Source organism: Larus michahellis, chromosome 6 (genome assembly GCF_964199755.1).
Source record: "Larus michahellis chromosome 6, bLarMic1.1, whole genome shotgun sequence".
Lineage (NCBI taxonomy): Eukaryota > Metazoa > Chordata > Aves > Charadriiformes > Laridae > Larus > Larus michahellis.
The window spans coordinates 18,591,864-18,611,553 of NC_133901.1; the positions used below are offsets into that span (position 1 = coordinate 18,591,864).

Below are 19,690 nucleotides of genomic sequence, written 5' to 3' on the forward strand. Positions count from 1 at the left end.
TTCTGTCTGATCGAGGAAAGTCCCCACCGACACGTATATCACACTACCGTCGAGATTACAGTTTAAATACAAGTAAGCCAAGCGTATACAAGCTGGCTGACTCAATAGTTTCTCACGTCATGAGACAACCATGAAGCTAATTGTAAAATACAATATTCTCCCAACCGCTAGTCAACGACAGACAAAATCCTACCAAGACAACAGTGCCATGGGGCATCATGCCACCCTTACAGACCAGGTAAGCTGCCATTTCGTACAGGACAACTGAACAAAAAAAGCAAGTTATTTCTGACCCCGAAACAGGTACCATGGTTCTTCTAATTCACAGAATATTTCTCAGCCTTTTTTTTTTCTTTGCAGTTAAACGCATGTGCCACATCAACAGGTATTAGGTAATGGGTCTTAACTAAAGATACACAGTGTTTTAAATAGTAAAAATCTATTATTTAAAGGCCTAGATGCCAAGGCGCAAGCTCAGAATGTTAAATTTCCTCTGACAGTATACGATTTCATGAGCTCTTTGCATTAAAAAGGAAGACACATTTCCTGCTGATGAACTATGCTGCTGAAAGAAAACACAGGGCCTTGAATTAGAGTTTCTGACAGGTAAGCTTAAAAAACCACACACACAAAACTTTACAATATTTTGACGCTAACCAAGTATCATTCCTGATCTACTTTTAAACTGTTCTTCCAAGCATTGTCACTTCCCTCCCTGAAACTAAAGAACCTAGGTCATGTAATTTAATCTTTGACTCATCATGCAAATTAAATCACACCATTCTCCTACGAGAGCATATAGGTTTTAAATAAATCCTATGCACCTACAGGATCACCTACCAACAATTAAATTTCCTTTAAAAAAGAAAATTATTTTTAAAGCGGCAAAATAATGAATACTTCCCAGTTTCAATACTAGTAGTAGTATTTCACAGAATTGTAGGAAAAAGCAACGAAAAAACTTTTTTCCTTTATGGAACGCTGCGCTGTACTAGTTTTCTGTGGGGTAGTTCGCAAAAAAAAAAAAAAAGGGGGGGGGGGAATCTTAAGAGCCCCCAGATGCAGTTATTTCTGCACAGAGGCCTGTTAGGAACACGAATAATAACAATAGTAGGAAGAGGCCTCAGAGCTGGACACCGGGAGGGCTGCGTGAGGCAGTGCCGGCCCCACACCCCCGGCCGCCCCGCGTAACGGAGGACACAACAAAGAGGAGGGCTTCAGGCAGCAGGCGAGGGCTGCCCGGTGCCCGCCGCCCCCTCCCCCGCGACACCCCGCTCCCCGTCGCCCCGGGGCTGCCGTGCAGCCCCCCCCCCCCAACCCCGGCCCGGCCCCGCTGAGGTGAACCCCACGTTCATTCGTGACCCGCGTACGTCAATTTGAGGAACTCCGGGGCAAGAGGCGCTGCCCACCAGCGGAACGCCGGTCCGCGTCTCCCCCCTCCCGCCGACGGCTTCTACACACAGACCGCGGGGAAGCCGGTCCCGGCCGGGAGCTGCCCACTCCCCAGGCCGCCGGGGAGGCAGGAGGCCGATCTGACCGGGCCCTCCCAGCGCCGCCGAGACGGGGCCGGAACGCGGCGGGCACCGACCGGGGCCCAGCGGCCTCCGCGGCCCGGCCCTGCCCCGAGCGGCCGTGGCGGCGCCGCCTCCCGGCCCCGCGCCGGGGACAGCGGCGGACAATGCGCGTCGCGCCCGGCAGCCTTCGCCGCCGCCGCCACCCCCCTCCCCCGCCTCACCTCGACCCGACCCGCCGCCGGCCTCCCGCTTCCCCCGCCGCGGTACCTCGGTGCGGAGCGCGGCCTGGCGCCTCTTCGGCGGCGTGTCCCGGCGAGCGGCCCGACCGCCCCGGCTCCGGCGGCTGTCGGCGCGGCTCCGACGGCTACCAGGCAGAGGCTGCGGCGCTGCCCCGGCTGGCCCGGCCCCCTCCCCCCCCCCGCCCCGCGCTCGGCGGCGGCGCAGCGGCCCTTCCCTCAGCCCGGCGGCGGCGGAGCGCGGCGGAGGCAGCGGGCGGCGGAGCGCGGAGACGCTTCCGCCCGCCGCCGCACGACAGCGCCCCCTGCGGGAGCGGAGGACCCAGGGCGGCGCCCAGGCGGGACCCACGCAGCGGGCGGGGGGGCGGAGCTGTCAATGCTATTAATATTTAACATTTATTATTATTCCCTTTATTATTATTTAATTTTTATTATTCGTTACTCCTTTTGTTCTTTATTATTTTTATTCTTTATTACTTATCATTAATTCTTTATTATCATTCAATTTTCTTTATTATTCAGCTTCTATTATTCATTATTTCTATTCGTTGCTTTAAAATTTTTATTTTTTCTTATTATTACCCACCCCACTCTCCTTTTCCCTGACCTCCTGCACCCTCCGCACGGTCAGAAAACCCCTTCTCCCCCCGACCCGAGGGCTCGGCCGCGGGGCTGTGCCGCACGTCCGCCTTGGGCTCGGACTTCAGCCGGTCCCACGCCCCGGGTTGCGGGTGAATTTCAGTCCAAAGGTTTTCTGCTCGTTCCCATCGTGGCGTGGAAAGGCTTCAGGCTCTTTCTGTGTCCCTGGCAGGTCATACTCATAAATTAGTCTCGCCGTGAGAAATGCCCGAATCGCAAAAAACCACCACATCTCGCCCAGCGTAGATGAAGCTGATATCATCCATTAGTGCTGTATAATGCACAGTGTGATTTTAAAGGGGAAAAAGATGTTTTTATGGAACAAGATCCTCAAGCTCTGCTGCACCGTACAGCTCCAGCCAAAGGCTCCCCTCTCCATCTCCTTAAAATCGTGTCCCCGTGTCCCTTTCCTGCCCTTCCCTGTCACACCCCCCTGGGGACAGCAGGGTCTCACCTCTCCCCCCACACCTGGCAGGCATTCCCTTCCCCCAAGGTGGAAGTTTACGAAATTAAAAATAATTTAAAAAACAAAGTCAAGCAAAAGCAAAATTAGTCCCATACACAGACAATAAATGCCATCCCCAGCCATCCCAGAAAACACAGCAGCTGCCGTGCCCGAGCAGCGTGCTGGGCCATTGCGCCGCCCTGTGCATTGCATTTTTATAGAATCACAGAATGGTTCGGGTTGGAAGGGACCTTAAAGACCATCTAGTTCCAACCCCCCTGCCCTGGGCAGGGACACCTCCCACCAGACCAGGCTGCTCAAAGCCCCATCCAGCCTGGCCTTGAACACCTCCAGGGATGGGGCAGCCACAGCTTCTCTGGGCAACCTGTTCCAGTGCCTCACCACCCTCACAGTAAAGAATTTCTTCCTAATATCTAATCTAAATCTCCCCTCTTACAGTTTGAAACCATTGCCCCTCATCCTATCATTACATTCCCTGATAAAGTGTCCCTCCCCATCTTTCCTGTAGGCCCCCTCCAGGTACTGGAAGGCTGTTACAAGATCTCCCCAGAGCCTTCTCTTCTCCAGGCTGAACAACCCCAACTCTCTCAGCCTGTCCTCGTAGCAGAGGTGCTCCAGCCTCTGATCACCTTCGTGGCCTCCTCTGGACCAGCTCCAACAGGTCCATGTCCTTCTTGTGCTGAGGACTCCAGAGCTGGACGCAGTACTCCAGGTGGGGTCTCACCAGAGCGGAGTAGAGGGGCAGAATCCCCTCCCTCGCCCTGCTGGCCACGCTTCTTTTGATGCAGCCCAGGATGCAGTTGGCTTTCTGGGCTGCAAGCACACATTGCCGGCTCATGTTGAGCTTCTCATCCACCAGCACCCCCAAGTCCTTCTCCTCAGGGCTGCTCTCAAGCCATTCTCTGCCTGACCTGTATTTGTGGCTATATTTTTTAATGTATATCCCCCATACTCCGGGCTAGCTGTGTCTTTTAGCAGCCTGACAGCAACCTCCAGTATTTCACAGTCCCTCTTCTCACCCCCGTGAGAAGCATTCTCATTCCTGGCCCCTGTGCACATCACCGCCTGCAACATCCCCTCGGCTTCCCTGCACAAAGTCCCCCTGTTCTCCAGTTTCCACCCTGGGAGCTCCCGTGGGCTCCAGGTCCAGCCCAGCAGCGTGATGGGGCTACCCCCGCCAGCCCCACCGCGCTCAGCACCTCACCGGGCAGGGTATAAGCAAGTATATAAAAAAAAATAAAATATGTATATATATATATATATACACTCTTCCTCTTATATCTTTATCTGGAGACAGTAGAGATTTAAGAAAAAGTTATATATATATTTTATATATATAATATATATTATATATATATACACACTCTTCCTCTTATATCTTTATCTGGGGAGAGCAGAGACATAAGAGAAAGTTTTATACATATATATATATTTTATATTTATACACTTTTCGTCTTATATCTTTAACTAGAGAAAGCAGAGACATAAGAGAAAGTTTTTTATATATTTTTTATATTTATACACTCTCCCTCTTATATCTTTATCTAAAGAGAGCAGAGATTTAAGAGAAACATATATATTTTATATATATATACACTCTTCGTCTTATATCTTTATCTAGAGAGAGCAGAGACATAAGAGAACGTTATATATAGATATACTCTTCCTCATATCTTTATCTAGAGGCAGCATAGATATAAGAGAAAGTTATATATATATTTTTTTATATATGTATATACTCCTCCTTTTCTATCTTTAGTTGAAGACAGCATAGATATAAGAGAAAATTTTATATATATATATTTATATATCCTTGCTTATATCCCCCAAATGTATACTTGCTCTTACATCAAGACATAGGAGACGAAGCGGCTCTGGACCCAGAGCGGGCAGGGGGACGCGCTGCCTGTGCAGGGTGACAGAGGGGAATGGTTCTCCCTGCGAGCCTGGGCCCAGGGCACGCGGCCGGCGAAACGTTGGGCATTTGTATATCCCGCTTGTCAGCTGGGAATAATTGTTTCCAAAGCCAACGTGGAAAGGGTGTGTACGTCTGAGTTCAAATTGTTAACCACTAATTATGCTAAAAACATTCAAGTTTAAACAGATAATACTCAGGGTACTGACTAGTGAGAGGAAAGAATTAAAGGCAGGCGCCGGTATACAGGGATTCAACACCAGCTCCTGGAAAATAGATACTACTGCTTCACAAATGACCATTGGAAAAAAATAATTCATGCAAGTTCAGTGTAATTATCATCCCTGTGTAGTATACCGCAAGGAAATCCCCGAGCAGAGAGAGTATGATTTTCCTAAGCTCTTAGAAGCAGGAATTCAATTCAACATGTGAGAGAGCTCTTAGTACACTAGCAATTCGGTAAATCACAGCCATGACTGAGACATCCATCGTGAATTAATTAATTCTTGCAAATTAGGAAGTGAATAAACAGGATCAAAAAATCCCAGTTGCTTCACTGGAAAAAAAAAAGGCAGTTGGAAAGGCAAGTCCTGGGGCACTGTGCTCAGGAGGGACGGCCAGCTGAATGGGGGGATCCCAGGGCTTTTTGCTGCTGGTTTGGGCTCCCAGTGAGCTCTGCAACCTGCGTGCAGCTCCCCTAACCACCATCCCACACCAGCGAATGGTGGGGAAAAATAATACGCCACCCTGAGAAATTAATCCTCCTTCGAGCAGCTCTGTTTTGCCCACCCCTTCTCTTCCCTTGCCCGTACCCCACGCAGGGCCGCGGTGCCCCGTGGGGGATGCTGGCCCCTGCATGGCAGCAGCGGATCTCCCAGGCCGGCATCCCTCCCCTGTCCTGGAGCCCAAGAGCCGATGGAGGCTGCCGAGAGCACCACGGGCTCCTGAGGCTCAGCCAAAATCCAGGTGGGGCCCAGACATCCCTGCAACAGCATCCCGCCCGCAGGATGTCACTCACGGTGGGCTGGTTTCCTCCAGAGATCGGCGATTCAAATGTGATTTCAAAGTAGGTCCCCAGCAACCCCGGGGCACTCTGTCCCACCTCACTGCCGGGATTCGAGGCTTATTTCTTAAATCCGTCTGTTGCACCCTCCTCTTCCTCACCACTTTGCACAGGGGAAGTAACTCATCACCTGGTTTATCTCTTTTCCAGGGCTGCAACGAAGTAGATAGAAACACCCTTTCCCTTTGAAGGATGTTTCCTCATCTCTCCCACTACACTACCCTCGGGGCAGGTCCTGGTGCCCCTCGTCATGTCTCGCACGGCATCCCCCCAGGTTTTGCAGCCCGCCACGTGCTTTTGGAAGTCACCACCCAAACGGGCACAATCCCATGCAAGGCAAATGTCCCTCCTACGAAAAAGCCCCACGCCGCCTTTTCCTGGCAATGGCGCAACACGTGAGAGCTCCCCGGCCGAACCCCAATTTGCACAAAGAGCCCAAATCATCCTAGGAAAGGGGGTCAGGGAGCAGAGAGGCAGAAATAACTGCCCGGACCTCGGGCATCTCACCACCTGGCCATGGGGTGGGATGGAGGTGTTCCTGCCAGCTCAATCAGCACGACACAGACCATCTGAAAAAATAATCTGGGTGTTCTTGTCAGCTGCCTTTACAAATATACAAAGAGGAAAGAACATAACACCATCCAGCTTACGTTTAAATTGGGCGTGAATTGGTGCGATTCAGAGCCCGGAGCCCGCGTTCCTGGTCCCTGAGAAAGTGTTTCAGGGATAAAGCTTTAGGGAGGAAATATTAGGACTAGTAACTTCTAAATTAAGCCAAATATCTTCTACTTAAAGTTTGTAAGAATGAGAACCCCGAGTCTTTCCACGGACTTTGGACCGAGCTGAAGTGGCTGAATTTAATCACCTGGGTTTCACAAGTGCCCGTGACGGCTCCTGAAACTGCCTTTCACCCGTTACTGGCTGGGGATGTGCGTTGCAGGCTCTGGAAGCTTCCCTCAAAGAAACGTCTTTGTGAGCATTTTGTTACCTTTCAGTTCATTCAATTAACACGTAATGAACAAACTCTACCCCCCACCCCAATCCTATTTACAGTAGAAAGTACAAGTAAATGCAAATGTCATCCATACCGGCTTCAGGGTTGTTTTTCCTTTTTTCTCACAGGGATGCTATGATTTATCCTCAATTCAAGGTGCCATGTCAGATTTAAAACACATTTAAAAAATACTGTTGCAAATCACAAGAACTAAGGGTAGCATGTAACAATTACCAGAAAAGAAAAACAATTGCCAGAAGAATCATAAGGAAAAAAAAATCTGTTGCAAATTCCTTTCCTAGACAGCAAGAAGAGCAGCGTGTCATTCTGCAGAACCACGTCCTTTTAATAAACTTTTTATTAGTGTGGAGCAATTGAAAGTTATCTGTAAAGCGCAGCATCCATTCCAGCCAGCTTCTACTAGTAAAGCTAAAACTAGATTTCCATCAGTATGGTAAACATCAAAGGAAATAACACAAGTCACCCTGAAAAACAGAGCTGTAAAATAATGTACTTTCTGAGTTAAAAAAAAAAAAGGCTAAGAACTGGTTATATATATTCAATATATATTATTTATATTCAATAAAACTGGCAGCAAATACATCTACAAATCCCAAATCATGCAAGAAAGACATGAGGCTGTGAACACTGGTGAAAGGATTAAAAAAGGATATTCGATTTATTGGCAGGAGCCTTTAGTTTTCACCCTTGTAACACGTGCGCTGCGAGCAATGGCAGGAGCCAGCCCCGCTCCAGGAACCCACGCGTGTCCCCCCAGGCCAGCAGCCCACGCGGGTGCTCTCGGTGGGCGACGGTCACCCGACACGGGTGCATGGCCGTCATCCCCGCCAGCCGGCCTCCCTCCACGTGTCCCCACAAGGGCCAGCTGCCACCTAACCCCCTCCCGAGGCGCTGGGAGAAGAGACGCTGAAGAAGAGCTTTCTCTACCGGCCTGCATTTACCCACTGATCTCTCCGAAAGGACTGCTTTTCTTCTCTTATTTCTCAGCACTTTTATTCTCCTGCTTTTACCAAATCAGTTCTAAACCAGAAAATTGTTGAAGGAGAAAGGTGTTCCCTGGTTATGTGGCAGGTTAAGGTTGAAAGCCGGGGAACTGGAAGCCAATTGCTCATCCTCCGGGGAGCTGCCTTCTTTCAGTGACTCTTCCTCAGGCTCAGCATTACCAAAACGACTGGTGGAGGGGTTTTTCCGATGCTTTCCCTGTTCTTTTACATTTTAAAGAAATTATGAACCAAGTTTACTAACCCAGTTCATATTTAAGTAGCGCCCCTTAAGCTTGGAAGCCCACAGCCCCTGGATAACGCTGCTAGGCACTTACTTGGCGCTTTACCCCTTCAAAGGACTTTGCAGAAATCAGACTACCAGCTCTTGCAGCAGAAAACTGCTGCAGCGAATGGCACGGGCTGGGTGCTGCTCTTCAGCCAGGTTCCGTCTCAGGGCTGACTTAACACAGGAGCCATTGCAACGCCGCTCGACACTTAAATCTGTGTTGAGCAACTCTAGCAAATACCTTCCCCGAGACTCTCCAAAGGTTTTCTGTGCCACTCCTCCTCCTCTTCCTCCTCCTCCCAACGGGAACCCTGGCTCATGTGGAGGGGGACACTCCAGAGCTCTGCCTGTCCCCCACCTTCAAAGTCAGGCGCTGGTTCAGGGAAGGGCTGAGCCCCCTCTCCCCAGCTCCGCTGGATTCACTGGGCACCCTCGAAAACAACATCATCTACTCAATTCTATGGTGAAATTTGTATCTTCTGAAAATCTCACGTGTTCAGGTGTACAAATGAGTTGCTGTCTGCACGTGTGTATACGTACAAACCAGGAACAGGGAAATGGGAGGAAATGTCACCTTTAAAGCACAACAAAACACCCATCTGATCGCAGATATTCTTCTGGAAAACTCCTTGGGGAGCTCCCTCCTGTGTGTTGTGGCCTTTTTTGCTTTTTAAAAAAGAGCAAACCCAGGGCACAACTCCTGATGTTAAAAACAGACAAGAAAGAAAAAGAGGCTTGTGACAGTGGGGGTTTGTTGTTATTTTTTAAAGGCCTCATTATGGAGAAGCTGAAACAAGTGCAATCTCTGCTTTTCCCCATCCCAGACTGGCTTGTGGAGCATCACCCACCTTCTTGTGGAGCATCACCCACCTTCTCGCGGCTCCTGACTGCTCCTCACCCCGCAGGGGCTGTGGGCATCCCTCCACTGAGTGACTGCGACCCAAGAGCTAGCAGGACTTCCTACGCCCTCCAAAGGAATAAGAAATCCTCATCCCTGTAAAAAGGATGGTCTCCTGGATATATTTGGAAAGGGAAAAAAAATATGAATAAATTAAAGAGCAGAGAGACATGTTTAAAACCAGGCAGTATTTATAAAACAAAAAATCAGTATAAACCTTTTTGCTTTAATTGCTAAAGAATTTAGATACAACAATATGGATACAGAAAAATTAGCTTGGAGAGCAGGGTGTGATTTGATGTACAATCCCGGCCAGACTTGGCTCACGAAGAGCAGAGCCCCTGCGGCTCGCACCCTCCCATCCTAAACCCCTGTGTTTTCTGCTGTCCCAGCAGCAGCCGGGCTGCGCCGACACCGAACCAGCAAGTGCAAAAAAAATGGAGCGAGTGTTTCCCCACTTCCTCAGGTGCTGCAACCCCAGCCCTGCAGCACCAGAAACCAGCAGCATGTCGGAAACACCACTGAAAAGCCTGGTGCCCTCCCAGCCATCCTGCTGTCCCCGCAGCGGCAGCCGAAGTACCCACGGGCCAGGACAACATGCCACAGGAGGGCTGCCCGTCGCTCTCCCTGCACAGCATCAGCGACGACCGGCCTCCTTCGTGCTGACACGGGGTCAGGATGTGGTGGCAGCACACGTATACGCACCTACTATAAAAAGAAAGTTGCTGCTGGCACATGGCCATGCCGTGACGAAAGCCACATTTACTCACAGTTGCAGAAGAGATATTTGTCTCACAAAGGTGGAACGCTGAAGATCTTCCAGTGGCCTCCAGAAATGAGAAGCTAAGAAGAAACAGGCTGTGCGGGATGTGCAGAGGCTAGGATATGGGATAGGCAGGGGATGGGTACATGGGGTGTGCAGGGGATGGGATACGGGATGGGCAGGGGCTGGAATATGGGATGGGCAGGGAATGGGTATATGGGGTGTGCAGGGGCTGGGTATATGGGGTGTGCAGGGCCTGGGATACGGGATGTGCAGGGGCTGGAATATGGGATGGGCAGGGGCTGGGTATATGGGATAGGCAGGGACTGGGATATGGGATGTGCAAGGGATGGGTATATGGGGTGTGCAGGGGATGGGATACAGGATGGGGCAGGGGGTGGGATACGGGTTGTGCAGGGGGCTGGGTACATGGGGTGTGCAGGGGCTGCAATATGGGATGGGCAGGGGATGGGATACAGGTCCTGAGCCCTGGGTTCCGATGCCTGGGGAGCCAGGGACCCATGTTGCTGTGAAAGTAAAGCTTACTGAATAAACTAAACACTTGCTGCATTATAAATGAGGCTTGTTATCAGGGAACATCTGGTAACATTATACACACACGGAGTGTGAGAAAGCCCAGAGCTGCCCTCCTGAATGAAACAACTCCTGGGATGCCCCATGAGGACAGTTCAAGAATGCCCCCAGAATGCTCCCTCGAAGCCCCCTACACTCTCCTCATCAAGCTCGGATCTCTCCGACCCCTCATACCACCACTTCGGCACAGGCAAGGGGCTAACCTTTATCAGCCTGTCACCACCCACATGGCTTATCAGATTTTCTTCTTCCTATAAGGCGCTCTTGGCCGAGGAGCTGTGTTGCAAGCAGCAGCTTTCTGGCTGCGAGGCAGCAGATAAGCCTTCCTCCGGGGCCGGGAGCACTACTAACCCGCCAGACAGGAGACGTCTTGAGCATCAGCTGATCCTTAACATGAAGGCTAGATGGGGGTGTGTGAAAGAAAAGCTGAGAATTACTCAGCTGGTGCCAGCCTTGTAATTATTTCCTATCCCAGGAGTCCACTCCCAAAGATGGTAGAGCCAGCTGGTACCGAGGAAGCTGAATGGGGTCTAGAGAGGTTTGGTGCACGCAGTAAAGGAGCCAGATGGAGAAACCTCAATAGAATTTCCAGAAGACACCCAATGCTGCTTCTGGAGCTGGACTTCCCCTACGGCAAAAATATGGCAGGTAGCACTGTCCAATGCCATATATGTCCTTTCTCTCTCCACCTGGAAATGTCTTTGGAGCACGTGAGCCTCCAGCTATGCTCCTAGCCCTGTCTACACCATGCTGAATTGCATAGGACATTGCCTTGACAGGCCACCACTTGACCATAGACACCAAGACTCATCTCCCAGATCCCCTCTGCCTCTTCCCCGCTTGCCACACAACTCTCACCCAGCCACAAACCCCAGTGCCTCCCAGCTCTCCGCCAAAAACGGTTTCCTGGTACAGACAGCGTCACCCCAGCCCCAAGGATTTAACCGATACAGCCTTCCAATGCAAAGGGTGTCTGGAGCAGCTTTCCCATCACAGCCGCAAGCTGTTTGGTGCCTTCGGTTCCGTGTCCCATCGTGGATGGCGTCTGTTGCATCGGGGCTGCGCTCTCAGCCGGCTCTCCTTATAATAGCAAATGACTCCAAACGCTCTTCTCCACGCCCCAAGCATAGCTAAATCATCCTTTGCTTTACTGCCCCAGCTTATCTCCAGCGCTCTCCTGTCCTGGCCGGGCTGCGGGACATGCAGTCCTGCCGTGGCTCCCGCTGCACCAGCCTGAGACGGGACGTGGCGGGTACAACATCCCGAACCGAGGCCAGTCTGGAGACGTAGCCCTGGTCCCCCCGGGCCAATCCAACCATGAGTAATCTCCGAGCAGCTGCGGTCGAGGTGCCTGTGTGCCGGGATCCAGCCTGCCCGCCCAGGCACCGCCTGCACCCCCTGGACCCGGCGCAGCCAGTCACCGCGCTGGCACGTCCTGCTGCTCCTCGCATTCCTCTCCTGCTGTAACATTCTGGGAGAAAACCACCCCTGGGCGACACAGGGCTTCGGGACGGGCTGCTTGGGATTTACAGCTCTCGAGAAACCTCCAGATTTAAACCTTCTAAAGGAGAGCTTTACCCCTCATTTTTAAACCTCAACCTTGGACCCGAACTGACGTTCTGAAAAACCCAGACAAACCCCTCTTTCTTTATTCATAATGACTAAAGCCCCTGTAAAAACAGCCTCTCCTCGGTGAGTGTTTGCTTACGGCGGGGCGGGTGGGGAGCCCGTCCCTGAGGGAGGCAGCGTGGGTGCGGAGGCTGCACGTTGGGGCCGACCTGCTCCCCGTGCCGATGCCCCCGCCTTACCCTGCCCGCTCCCGCCGCTCCCCAGCCTGCACTTTGCTCCTGGCCACGCAAACCCCGCGGTACCGCCTGTGCGGAAAGCCAAGCTGCTATAATAAAAGCAGAGCCAGCAAACCCACACACAGCTTGGGAGTGCTGGATGGGGCAGGACACCCCGAGCATCCCTGCCCGCCGGCACCTCCTGCGGGCCAGGGACCCATGCTCCCACCCCCAGCCAGCAGAGGCACCTCAGAAGAGGGTCAAGCACTTAACTGGGGACAAATCCAGTCCTGATGCACCCTCAGCCCGGACAGGAGAGGGGATGGAGTGGTCCTGCTGTGAACCGCACGTGCTCCAGAGCGGGTGGCATCCCTCCTCCCAGTCTCCCATGGCAAATCCATCCCTGCAAAAGGCCCAGCTGTGTTAATGAGGCAGTTTCGTTAACCAGCCAGGGGCCTGGGTTGGACCCAGAGGCCACCCCAGCGCTGCACAGCCCTCCCGGTGAGTCCTGCCAGGTTGTGAACTGGTGCCCACAGCATCACCCCAAGTCGCAAGAGGGACGAGCCTGGGCAGGTGCACGGGTCTCTGGGGACACGCAGCACCCTTCCTGCAGCATGGGGCTCCTCAGCCCCACCGAGGCTTCCAGCCGCCATCCAGGGAGGGCTCTGCTGATAGGAGAAACATGGGGGACACCCACAGCAAGGGTTTGAGGTGCTCGCACCAGTGCTCGACCTCCAAAGAGGCAACACAGTTCCATCACACCGGGCTTCCTCCTCCAGCACAAGGCTGCCCTCGCCAGCAGGAGCAGCTCTGCCCTGCCCACAGCCTGGACAAAATGGACTGGGATAGAGATAAGGCAGAACAAAATAATCACAGAGTTCCTCAGCTTTAACGGCTACACAGAATTAGTTACTTTCTTATGGGAATTTTCTTGGCTCTGCTCCCTTTTCTCTAGGCTTTTCACTTTGTTCCTATGAAGCGCCTAGACAGAAATATTACCAGCTTTCATGGCAAAAACTTATTTTAAATCTTTTTATTTCAACAGCCCGAGAGAAGGGGAAAGGGTGAACAAGAGGTTCGCAGAAAATATACTTTTTTCTCTCAAAATTTTTTCTCTCCATTAAAAAAAAAATCTTCTTTCCTCAAAACCATTTTCGCAAAGATCTTTCAACTGGCCCTAATCAATAGGGTTGGGTGGGGTTGTTTGGTTTTTTTTATCATTACCTTGGCAGAACCTTTTCTTTAAAAGCTTAATTAAAGACATCCCTGCTGTCCCCTGGTTGCTCCTCTCCTGCTGCCTTGGCCGGTGAGGGGCTCGCGGGTGCCCTGGCCAGGGGTGTGGGACAGCCCAGCCTGGCCGGTACCTGCCCTCCACCTCCTCTGCTGCCGCCATGGGGCAGCCAGCTCCTGCACAGCTGGGGCTGCCGGCCAGCTGAGACCATTTACACCTCCAGAAGGACGGTCCCTGGCCAAAGCACCACGATGGATGCCCCAGAGGGAGCAGGCGGGGGGCAAGGAGGGGACACCCCTGCTCACAGCCGTGGGGACGCGGGGAAATTCCCCGGTCCCGTGGCCCCCAGCTGCCCTGAACCCCTCCCCGGCGGGGCCGGGGGCCACTGACCATTTCTCTGCTGGTTATTAGATTGTTCACGGCTCTCAGGTTTGTTTGAATAAGCCCTTTTGTTCGCTGGTGCTTTCCCACGTCCCTTCGTTCGCCAGGCAGTCGCGTGTCCCGAGTCAAAGAGGAGCCCTGGCTGCCAGTCCCCAAAGAAAGTTTTCTTCGGAGCAAGACATCTGCGTCGGAGGGAACCTGCCAACATCTGCCACACTTTCCCCCTTTTCAAGAGCCTTTCTTTCCCTCTTAAAAAGTGCAGGAACAGATGTTAAAAGTTGTTTTCTTTCTCCAGGGTGTGAAGTGTAGACAAATAGCAAAAAAGAGAACTCCAAGCAGCGCTAACCCCTTTCTCTTTCCCTTTTTTTTTTTTTTGGAAAGCCCAGTGAAAAAGGGAGGCTTTGTTTATGAAGGAGAATCCCCTTTTCAATGAAACCTGGCAGTGGGCAATGCAAAAGGAAAGCGGGAATTTGCAGAAAGCTCCCTTTAATGCTCATTTGCATTGGCCTGTTGGGTCCCGACAATCCCCAGCACAGATGTCAGCCTTCCCCCAAAGCCAGGGCAGCTCTCCCGCCCACCCCCCCGCCGCCTCCAAAATAAAGGCCTTTGCCCTGACTGAGAGGTGTAAAATAACTGTTTACAGCAAAAGCTGCTCTTCTTTTTCACGGCTGTGCTGTCTTACAAATGAACCTTGAAATGAGCTCGCCCAGAGCAGACGCCAGTGCGCAAGCCAAGGCTCTCGCCCCCCGAGCCCGGGGGCTCAGCTGCCCTGGGTGGGTTGGGCACGATGGACCCTGGCTGGGAACTGGGGGCCACCATGCTGTTCTTGGCCCCCCATCACACCTGGCCGTCCACTGCCTCCCCACCAGCCCCCCCTGCCTGCTTGCTCCATGGAAGCCGCTTTGCCAGGGGAGCCTGTGCGTGACCCTCTTGCTGAGCATCCCCCTCGCCAGGGAGCTTGGCAGCGCCTCACAGAGCGAGAAAAGCCGGAGGGAGGGTAAGGCAGAAGCAGCAAGTCCAGGCCAAGGAAGAAAAGGAGGGCGAGGGAGGAGGTGCCACCACCACAGAGACCAGAGAGACCTTTCCTGCTGGAGCTGGGGCCGGCCAGCCCCTGGGCCACCAACATGGGGGACACACACAGCACCCTGCAGCCGTGCCCGGCTGGGGAGGGATGCCAATAGGCACAGGAGATGTTTTTCAGATCTTTTAGGCAGTTCTGCATTTGCTGACACCTCTGCCATGCTGGGTTGGGCCAGGAGAAGTCTCAGGCTTCCCCCTGCTGCCCTGCCTGCCTTGGGAAGGTGCCTCTTCCTGCGCAAGGTGCTGGTGGAGTGGTGTTTGCAGGGGAACGGTGGACTTCTCCTCTTCCCCACCCACCGCCCAAGCCAAACCCAGCTAGAAACTGTGTGCCCAGGTGATGGGCAGACGTTTCCAGCACCAGCAAAGTGCCCAGAGCCGGGGGTGCACCCACTCCGTGCCCCCCTACCCTGTGCGGGGCAGAGCCCTGCCCCAGCCCCCCACTGCCTCCTGCACCCCAAGCTGATGGAGTCAGTGGCAATACGGATGCCTCAGCTACGCCTTCCTCAAATACCAGCAACACTCTACTTCCCTGGCTGGGCTGGAAAAAGCTTGAAAAACCAAAGGAGTCTTCGCTTGTGCGCAGCCAGGGCTGGCCAGCACGAGGGGCTCCTGCATGGAGCAGTGGGACCTCCTTTCGCTGCCTGGGCAGGGAACACACCTGAGCCGGGGAGCCCATCCCTGCTCCCTTTTCCTGGCACAAAGGACACGTTATTAACCTTCCCCTCCCAAACCCTCCTCTCCCAGTGCAACAACCACACCAGCCCGAATCAGGCCCTGGCCAAGTAGGGCGCTTATAAAACCAGGTAACTGCACCCCAAGACCACCTCCGCCTGCAAGATGCCACGTCTGTGGACACCACTTCACAGCGAGCCCCGGCAACTGGGCGTACAGACATGCTGCAAGTATGTTTGCATTTACACGCAGGCAAACACCCACCCACGCGTCGTTGAAGCAAGGGACGCAATGTCCTCGCTTTTATCTCCGGGGTACATCCCCACCCACGGCCGGGGAGCGGGGGAGAGGGCTCCGCAGCCGCGGTGCTGGGAAATCCCACTGACAGAGATCGGGCCGGCTCGCGGTGCTTCTGAACCGCTGCAGCCGCTTCCTCTCCACTTCAATAAGGTGACACATTCGACACCAACCCAAAGGGCTTCACCTGGGGGACTCAACAGGCCACTGCCAAATCCTGCTCATTAGCAAAGCGACCGTCAGAAAGCAAAAGCACGGTCATGAAAAACGCCCTCATACTCTCCCCCTCCAGACCCCCCAGACCAGGCAGAAGTGAGGAAGCATAAAAGTGCATTCTCATCCTGTGCCAAGTCTCCTCCAAAGGCCCGGCTCCTCCTGCACCAGCATTTCAGAGGAGCCAGCACAAAAACACCCTTCCCCCCAAAGCCACCCAAGCCTCCCTGCAGCACGGGGCAGGGGGGAAATCAAAGGAGTAAAAACCTATAGGACTAACTCACCTCTAGGTTCGTTTGCATCTGCAACAGCCTCTAAGTTTAATATTAAATTCTACATATCAGCCAAAAACTAGAAGAGCTGCATATTTCCTACATCCATTTGTGTGCAACAGAGCATTTGGGTTCCCAAGAGGTAAATAAAGTTCCCGTGTTTTCCCTAGAGGATTTCTGCAATGGAAACAATGCTCCTACGGGCGTCTGCTGTCAACAGTTTTTAATCGATGATCGTTACCTTGTAATAATAATTCCTGGGAGCAGGAACTCCTCGCTCAAGTACACTATTATTAAATTAAGAGGCTGCTTCAAAGATGCAAAATGGCCGGGGCTTGGGTTTAGCAGGTAAAAAGAGGAGACAGAGGGGAAAAAAAGATGGGTAGAAGGCACTTTCCCAGGTGTAACGCAACCGCTTCCCGGCTATTGTTTCCCTCCCTGGGAATCTGTGCAAATTGAGCAAGGAGCCATGCAAGCTGCTCAGAGCGGGCCCATTTTCCTTCCCTTCTTCCCTAACAAAAGATCCCTGCAAAGCCCGGCGTCAGAGGCTGGACATCTGTCGCCGTTTGGGGGGGCCGGCGTGGTCATTGAAAAGAAGCAGTGACCTGTCAGCTTTGATTGATGGCCACAAACCTCCGGGCTCGACCCCTCGTGTGGGAAAAGAAGTCCCGCCAAGGAAAGCCCCCTTTCACATGCTAATTCTGGGTTATAAATACAGCAGAGGAGCAGCCCAGCAGCAAAGAGCCCGTGGGGGAACAACGGGAGCGACCCACTGCCCGAGTGCCTCCTTCCCTTCCCGACCCATCCTCCCGGCGCGTGGGGCGCACGGCCTGGATTACAATGACGGCCACAGCCACCCACAAGCTGGCCAGCACCAAGGAGGAGAGAAAGGTAGGTCCCCTCCGACGGCAGCCCCACGCGTAGCACCTGAACCCCGAGTGCCAGGGCTACGGGCGCTGGCTGATGCTGGGATAAAGAAAGGGGACAATTTTTTTTCTATATATATAGTGGTGCTTTCTCTGAATTTTAGCCGTGTGGGTGGTTTTTCTGCTTCTTTTCTCCGCCTTAGAAAGGCTTCTCTGTGTTTCATTGGGGTAAGCTCTGCTTAAAATAGAGTGGAAGTGAGAGAACTGGGAGCTGATACCATCTAAGGGACAACAGGCCATGACCAGAGCTGGAGACAGAGCACTCTCCAGCCGTGCCTTGTCCCTGCCGAGCGTCCCCTCACCCTGCCCCGGCTTCCCACAGGGGATGGGGCGCTCTGCCCTCGCTGAACTGCAGCAGGGAGAGGAAGGAAAAAAAAAAAAAAAATCAGCTGCAATTTTTCCTCCTCTTTTTCTTTTCTCTGCCAGTTAAGGAAACCCCTCATTGAGCGGAAGCGAAGGGAAAGGATTAATAACTGCTTGGACCAGCTGAAGGAGACCGTTGTGGGTGCGTTTCACCTGGATGTAAGTGCTCATTTTTATGCTGCTTTTTGTCCTTTTGCTGGTGGGGGATTGGGTTTTTTTCGAGGGGGGTGTCTCTCTCTTTTGGGAAACTGGGCATGGTACAAACCCTTCATTGCCTCTAACCGCTGCCCTCTTTCCTTATCAGCAGTCTAAACTGGAAAAAGCAGACATCCTCGAAATGACGGTGAAGCACCTCCAGAACATCCAGAGCAACAAGCTGATGGGTGAGTGCCCGGTCGGGGCAGGATGCTGACAGCAGGGCAGGATGCTGACAGCAGGTTTAATCCACTGGCAGCTTGGCAAAAGCATCTTTCAAACCTGCTGAGGCCCGGGCTGCTGGGGTTTGGCTTTCTCCACTAGATGGGGAGATGGAGCTGGGCACTGCTCAACCCACAGAAGGACTTTTCTTTTCCTTCCGGAGCCGCTTTCTGATTTTTGGTCTAGTTTTGCTCTTGGCAGTGGGCAGCAGGACACAGGGGCTGCCTGCCTGGGTGGCTCATGTCCTGCACCACCTTCCCCCTGTGCCCTGCAGGCGACTCATAGAATCATAGAATCATCTAGGTTGGAAGGGTCCTTTAAGATCGTCGAATCCAACCATCAACCTGACACTGCCAAAGCCACCACTAAACCACGTCCCTAAGCACCATGTCTACCCATTTTTTAAATACCTCCAGGGATGGGGATTCCACCACTCCCCTGGTTGGATTCACCTTATAGTAAACTCCAGTCAGCCCATAGTCAGCCCAGTCAACGAGCCCCCCGGGAGACCATGCCTGGTGAATGCTTTTCAGCAGGAACGTGCCGGGTGGCTTTTACTCGCTCACCAACTCCCCTCGTCTCCTCTCCAACACAGCCGACTCCAAAGTGGGTCTGGAAGCCCAGCAGAGGTACAGCACCGGGTACATCCAGTGCATGCACGAGGTGCACAACCTCCTCCTCACCTGCGAGTGGATGGACAAGACCCTTGGGGCGCGCCTGCTAAACCACCTGCTGAAATCCTTACCCAGGTCTGGAGAAGACGCATGTAAAGCAGCATTGAGGTCTTCAAGCCCATCTCAGCAGCCTCTCTTGACCCCCAAGAGCCCCCTGAGCCCGAAGGGGAGCACTCGGGGCACACACCCCTCACAGGAGCGCTTCTACCCAGCGGAGAACAAGCAGGCTTTGAAAAATTCCTTCCAGCTGCCGTCGCTGGCAGTTTTCAGCCAGGTCGATGCTGCGCCTCCCAGACAGGTCCTGCAGCCAAATTTTTCCCATAACAACCCTACAATGGGGTCATTAGATATGTGGAGACCGTGGTAAAGTGTATTTTAAAATGTTTATCCTAACCTTAGACACTCTTACGTATGTATCTTATAGATATGTTTCTTTAAAACACTTGTGGAGCAAGTCTGTTCCTGTAGGTGTACTAAAGACCAGGGTACTTCAAGCCGAAGTAAACCTATGTGTAGCCTGCATTGTAGAAGGCTGCTATTATTTTTTATTTATTTAATACATCTAAATTATTGTATAGACACCTCTCATGCTCTTTAGTGTATATTAATTATGTAGCTTTCTTGTCTTACATTCTTAAAATAATTAACTTCCTATTAATAAAAATGCAAGGCAACAAGCAGTGACTCTCTCTGGCATCAAGCTTACCTCCCAGATCTCACGTACGCCACTGAGATCACTTCGTTGGAAAAATGGCCGATCCCTTCTGCTTCTTATTTTTATCATTATCCCTGTGCAGCTGTCGGAGATTCCAGTTCAGATTCTTGTAAAAATGCTGCAGTGGTTAGAAAAAAAAAGAGAGAGAAAGGGAGAGACTTGGTGGCTGTGCTGTTCCCAGCCGCCAGGACATCCTGACACGGCTGTTAAACTAGTGACCTACGTGTATATATGTATCTTACATATAGTTAAATTTAGGGATTATTTTTTTTGTTTGTAACTAAAAGTTCTAA

At 52.4% G+C, this 19,690-nt stretch overlaps 2 protein-coding genes across 4 annotated transcripts in view; one reads left to right on the plus strand and one right to left on the minus strand.

The window, feature by feature from the left end:
- Positions 1-2,065, minus strand: part of CAB39 (calcium binding protein 39) — a 43,068-nt gene extending 41,003 nt beyond the window's left edge. The window contains exon 1 of one of the 3 annotated variants that reach the window (XM_074591492.1): positions 1,782-2,065. The gene's annotated coding sequence lies outside the window, so the exon portion shown is untranslated. Of the gene's footprint in view, positions 1-1,370; positions 1,635-1,735 lie in introns of those variants that run through there. The other 2 variants (XM_074591494.1, XM_074591493.1) reach the window with 2 other exon arrangements.
- Positions 2,066-17,142: 15,077 nt separating this feature from the next.
- Positions 17,143-19,049, plus strand: LOC141744344 (transcription cofactor HES-6-like). Its single transcript, XM_074590037.1, has 4 exons — positions 17,143-17,193; positions 17,655-17,750; positions 17,896-17,974; positions 18,604-19,049. The coding sequence occupies exons 1-4, from the start codon at positions 17,143-17,145 to the stop codon at positions 19,047-19,049; spliced, it is 672 nt and encodes a 223-aa protein (XP_074446138.1).
- The last annotated feature ends 641 nt before the right edge of the window (positions 19,050-19,690 follow it).

Bases quoted from the DNA above. Each gene is read 5' to 3' on its own strand.
- LOC141744344 (XM_074590037.1), top strand. From the start codon at position 17,143: ATGACGGCCACAGCCACCCACAAGCTGGCCAGCACCAAGGAGGAGAGA. The intron at 17,194-17,654 runs GTAGGTCCCCTC...TTTCTCTGCCAG, and splicing joins GCACCAAGGAGGAGAGAAAG to TTAAGGAAACCCCTCATTGA. The intron at 17,975-18,603 runs GTGAGTGCCCGG...TCTCCAACACAG, and splicing joins CCAGAGCAACAAGCTGATGG to CCGACTCCAAAGTGGGTCTG.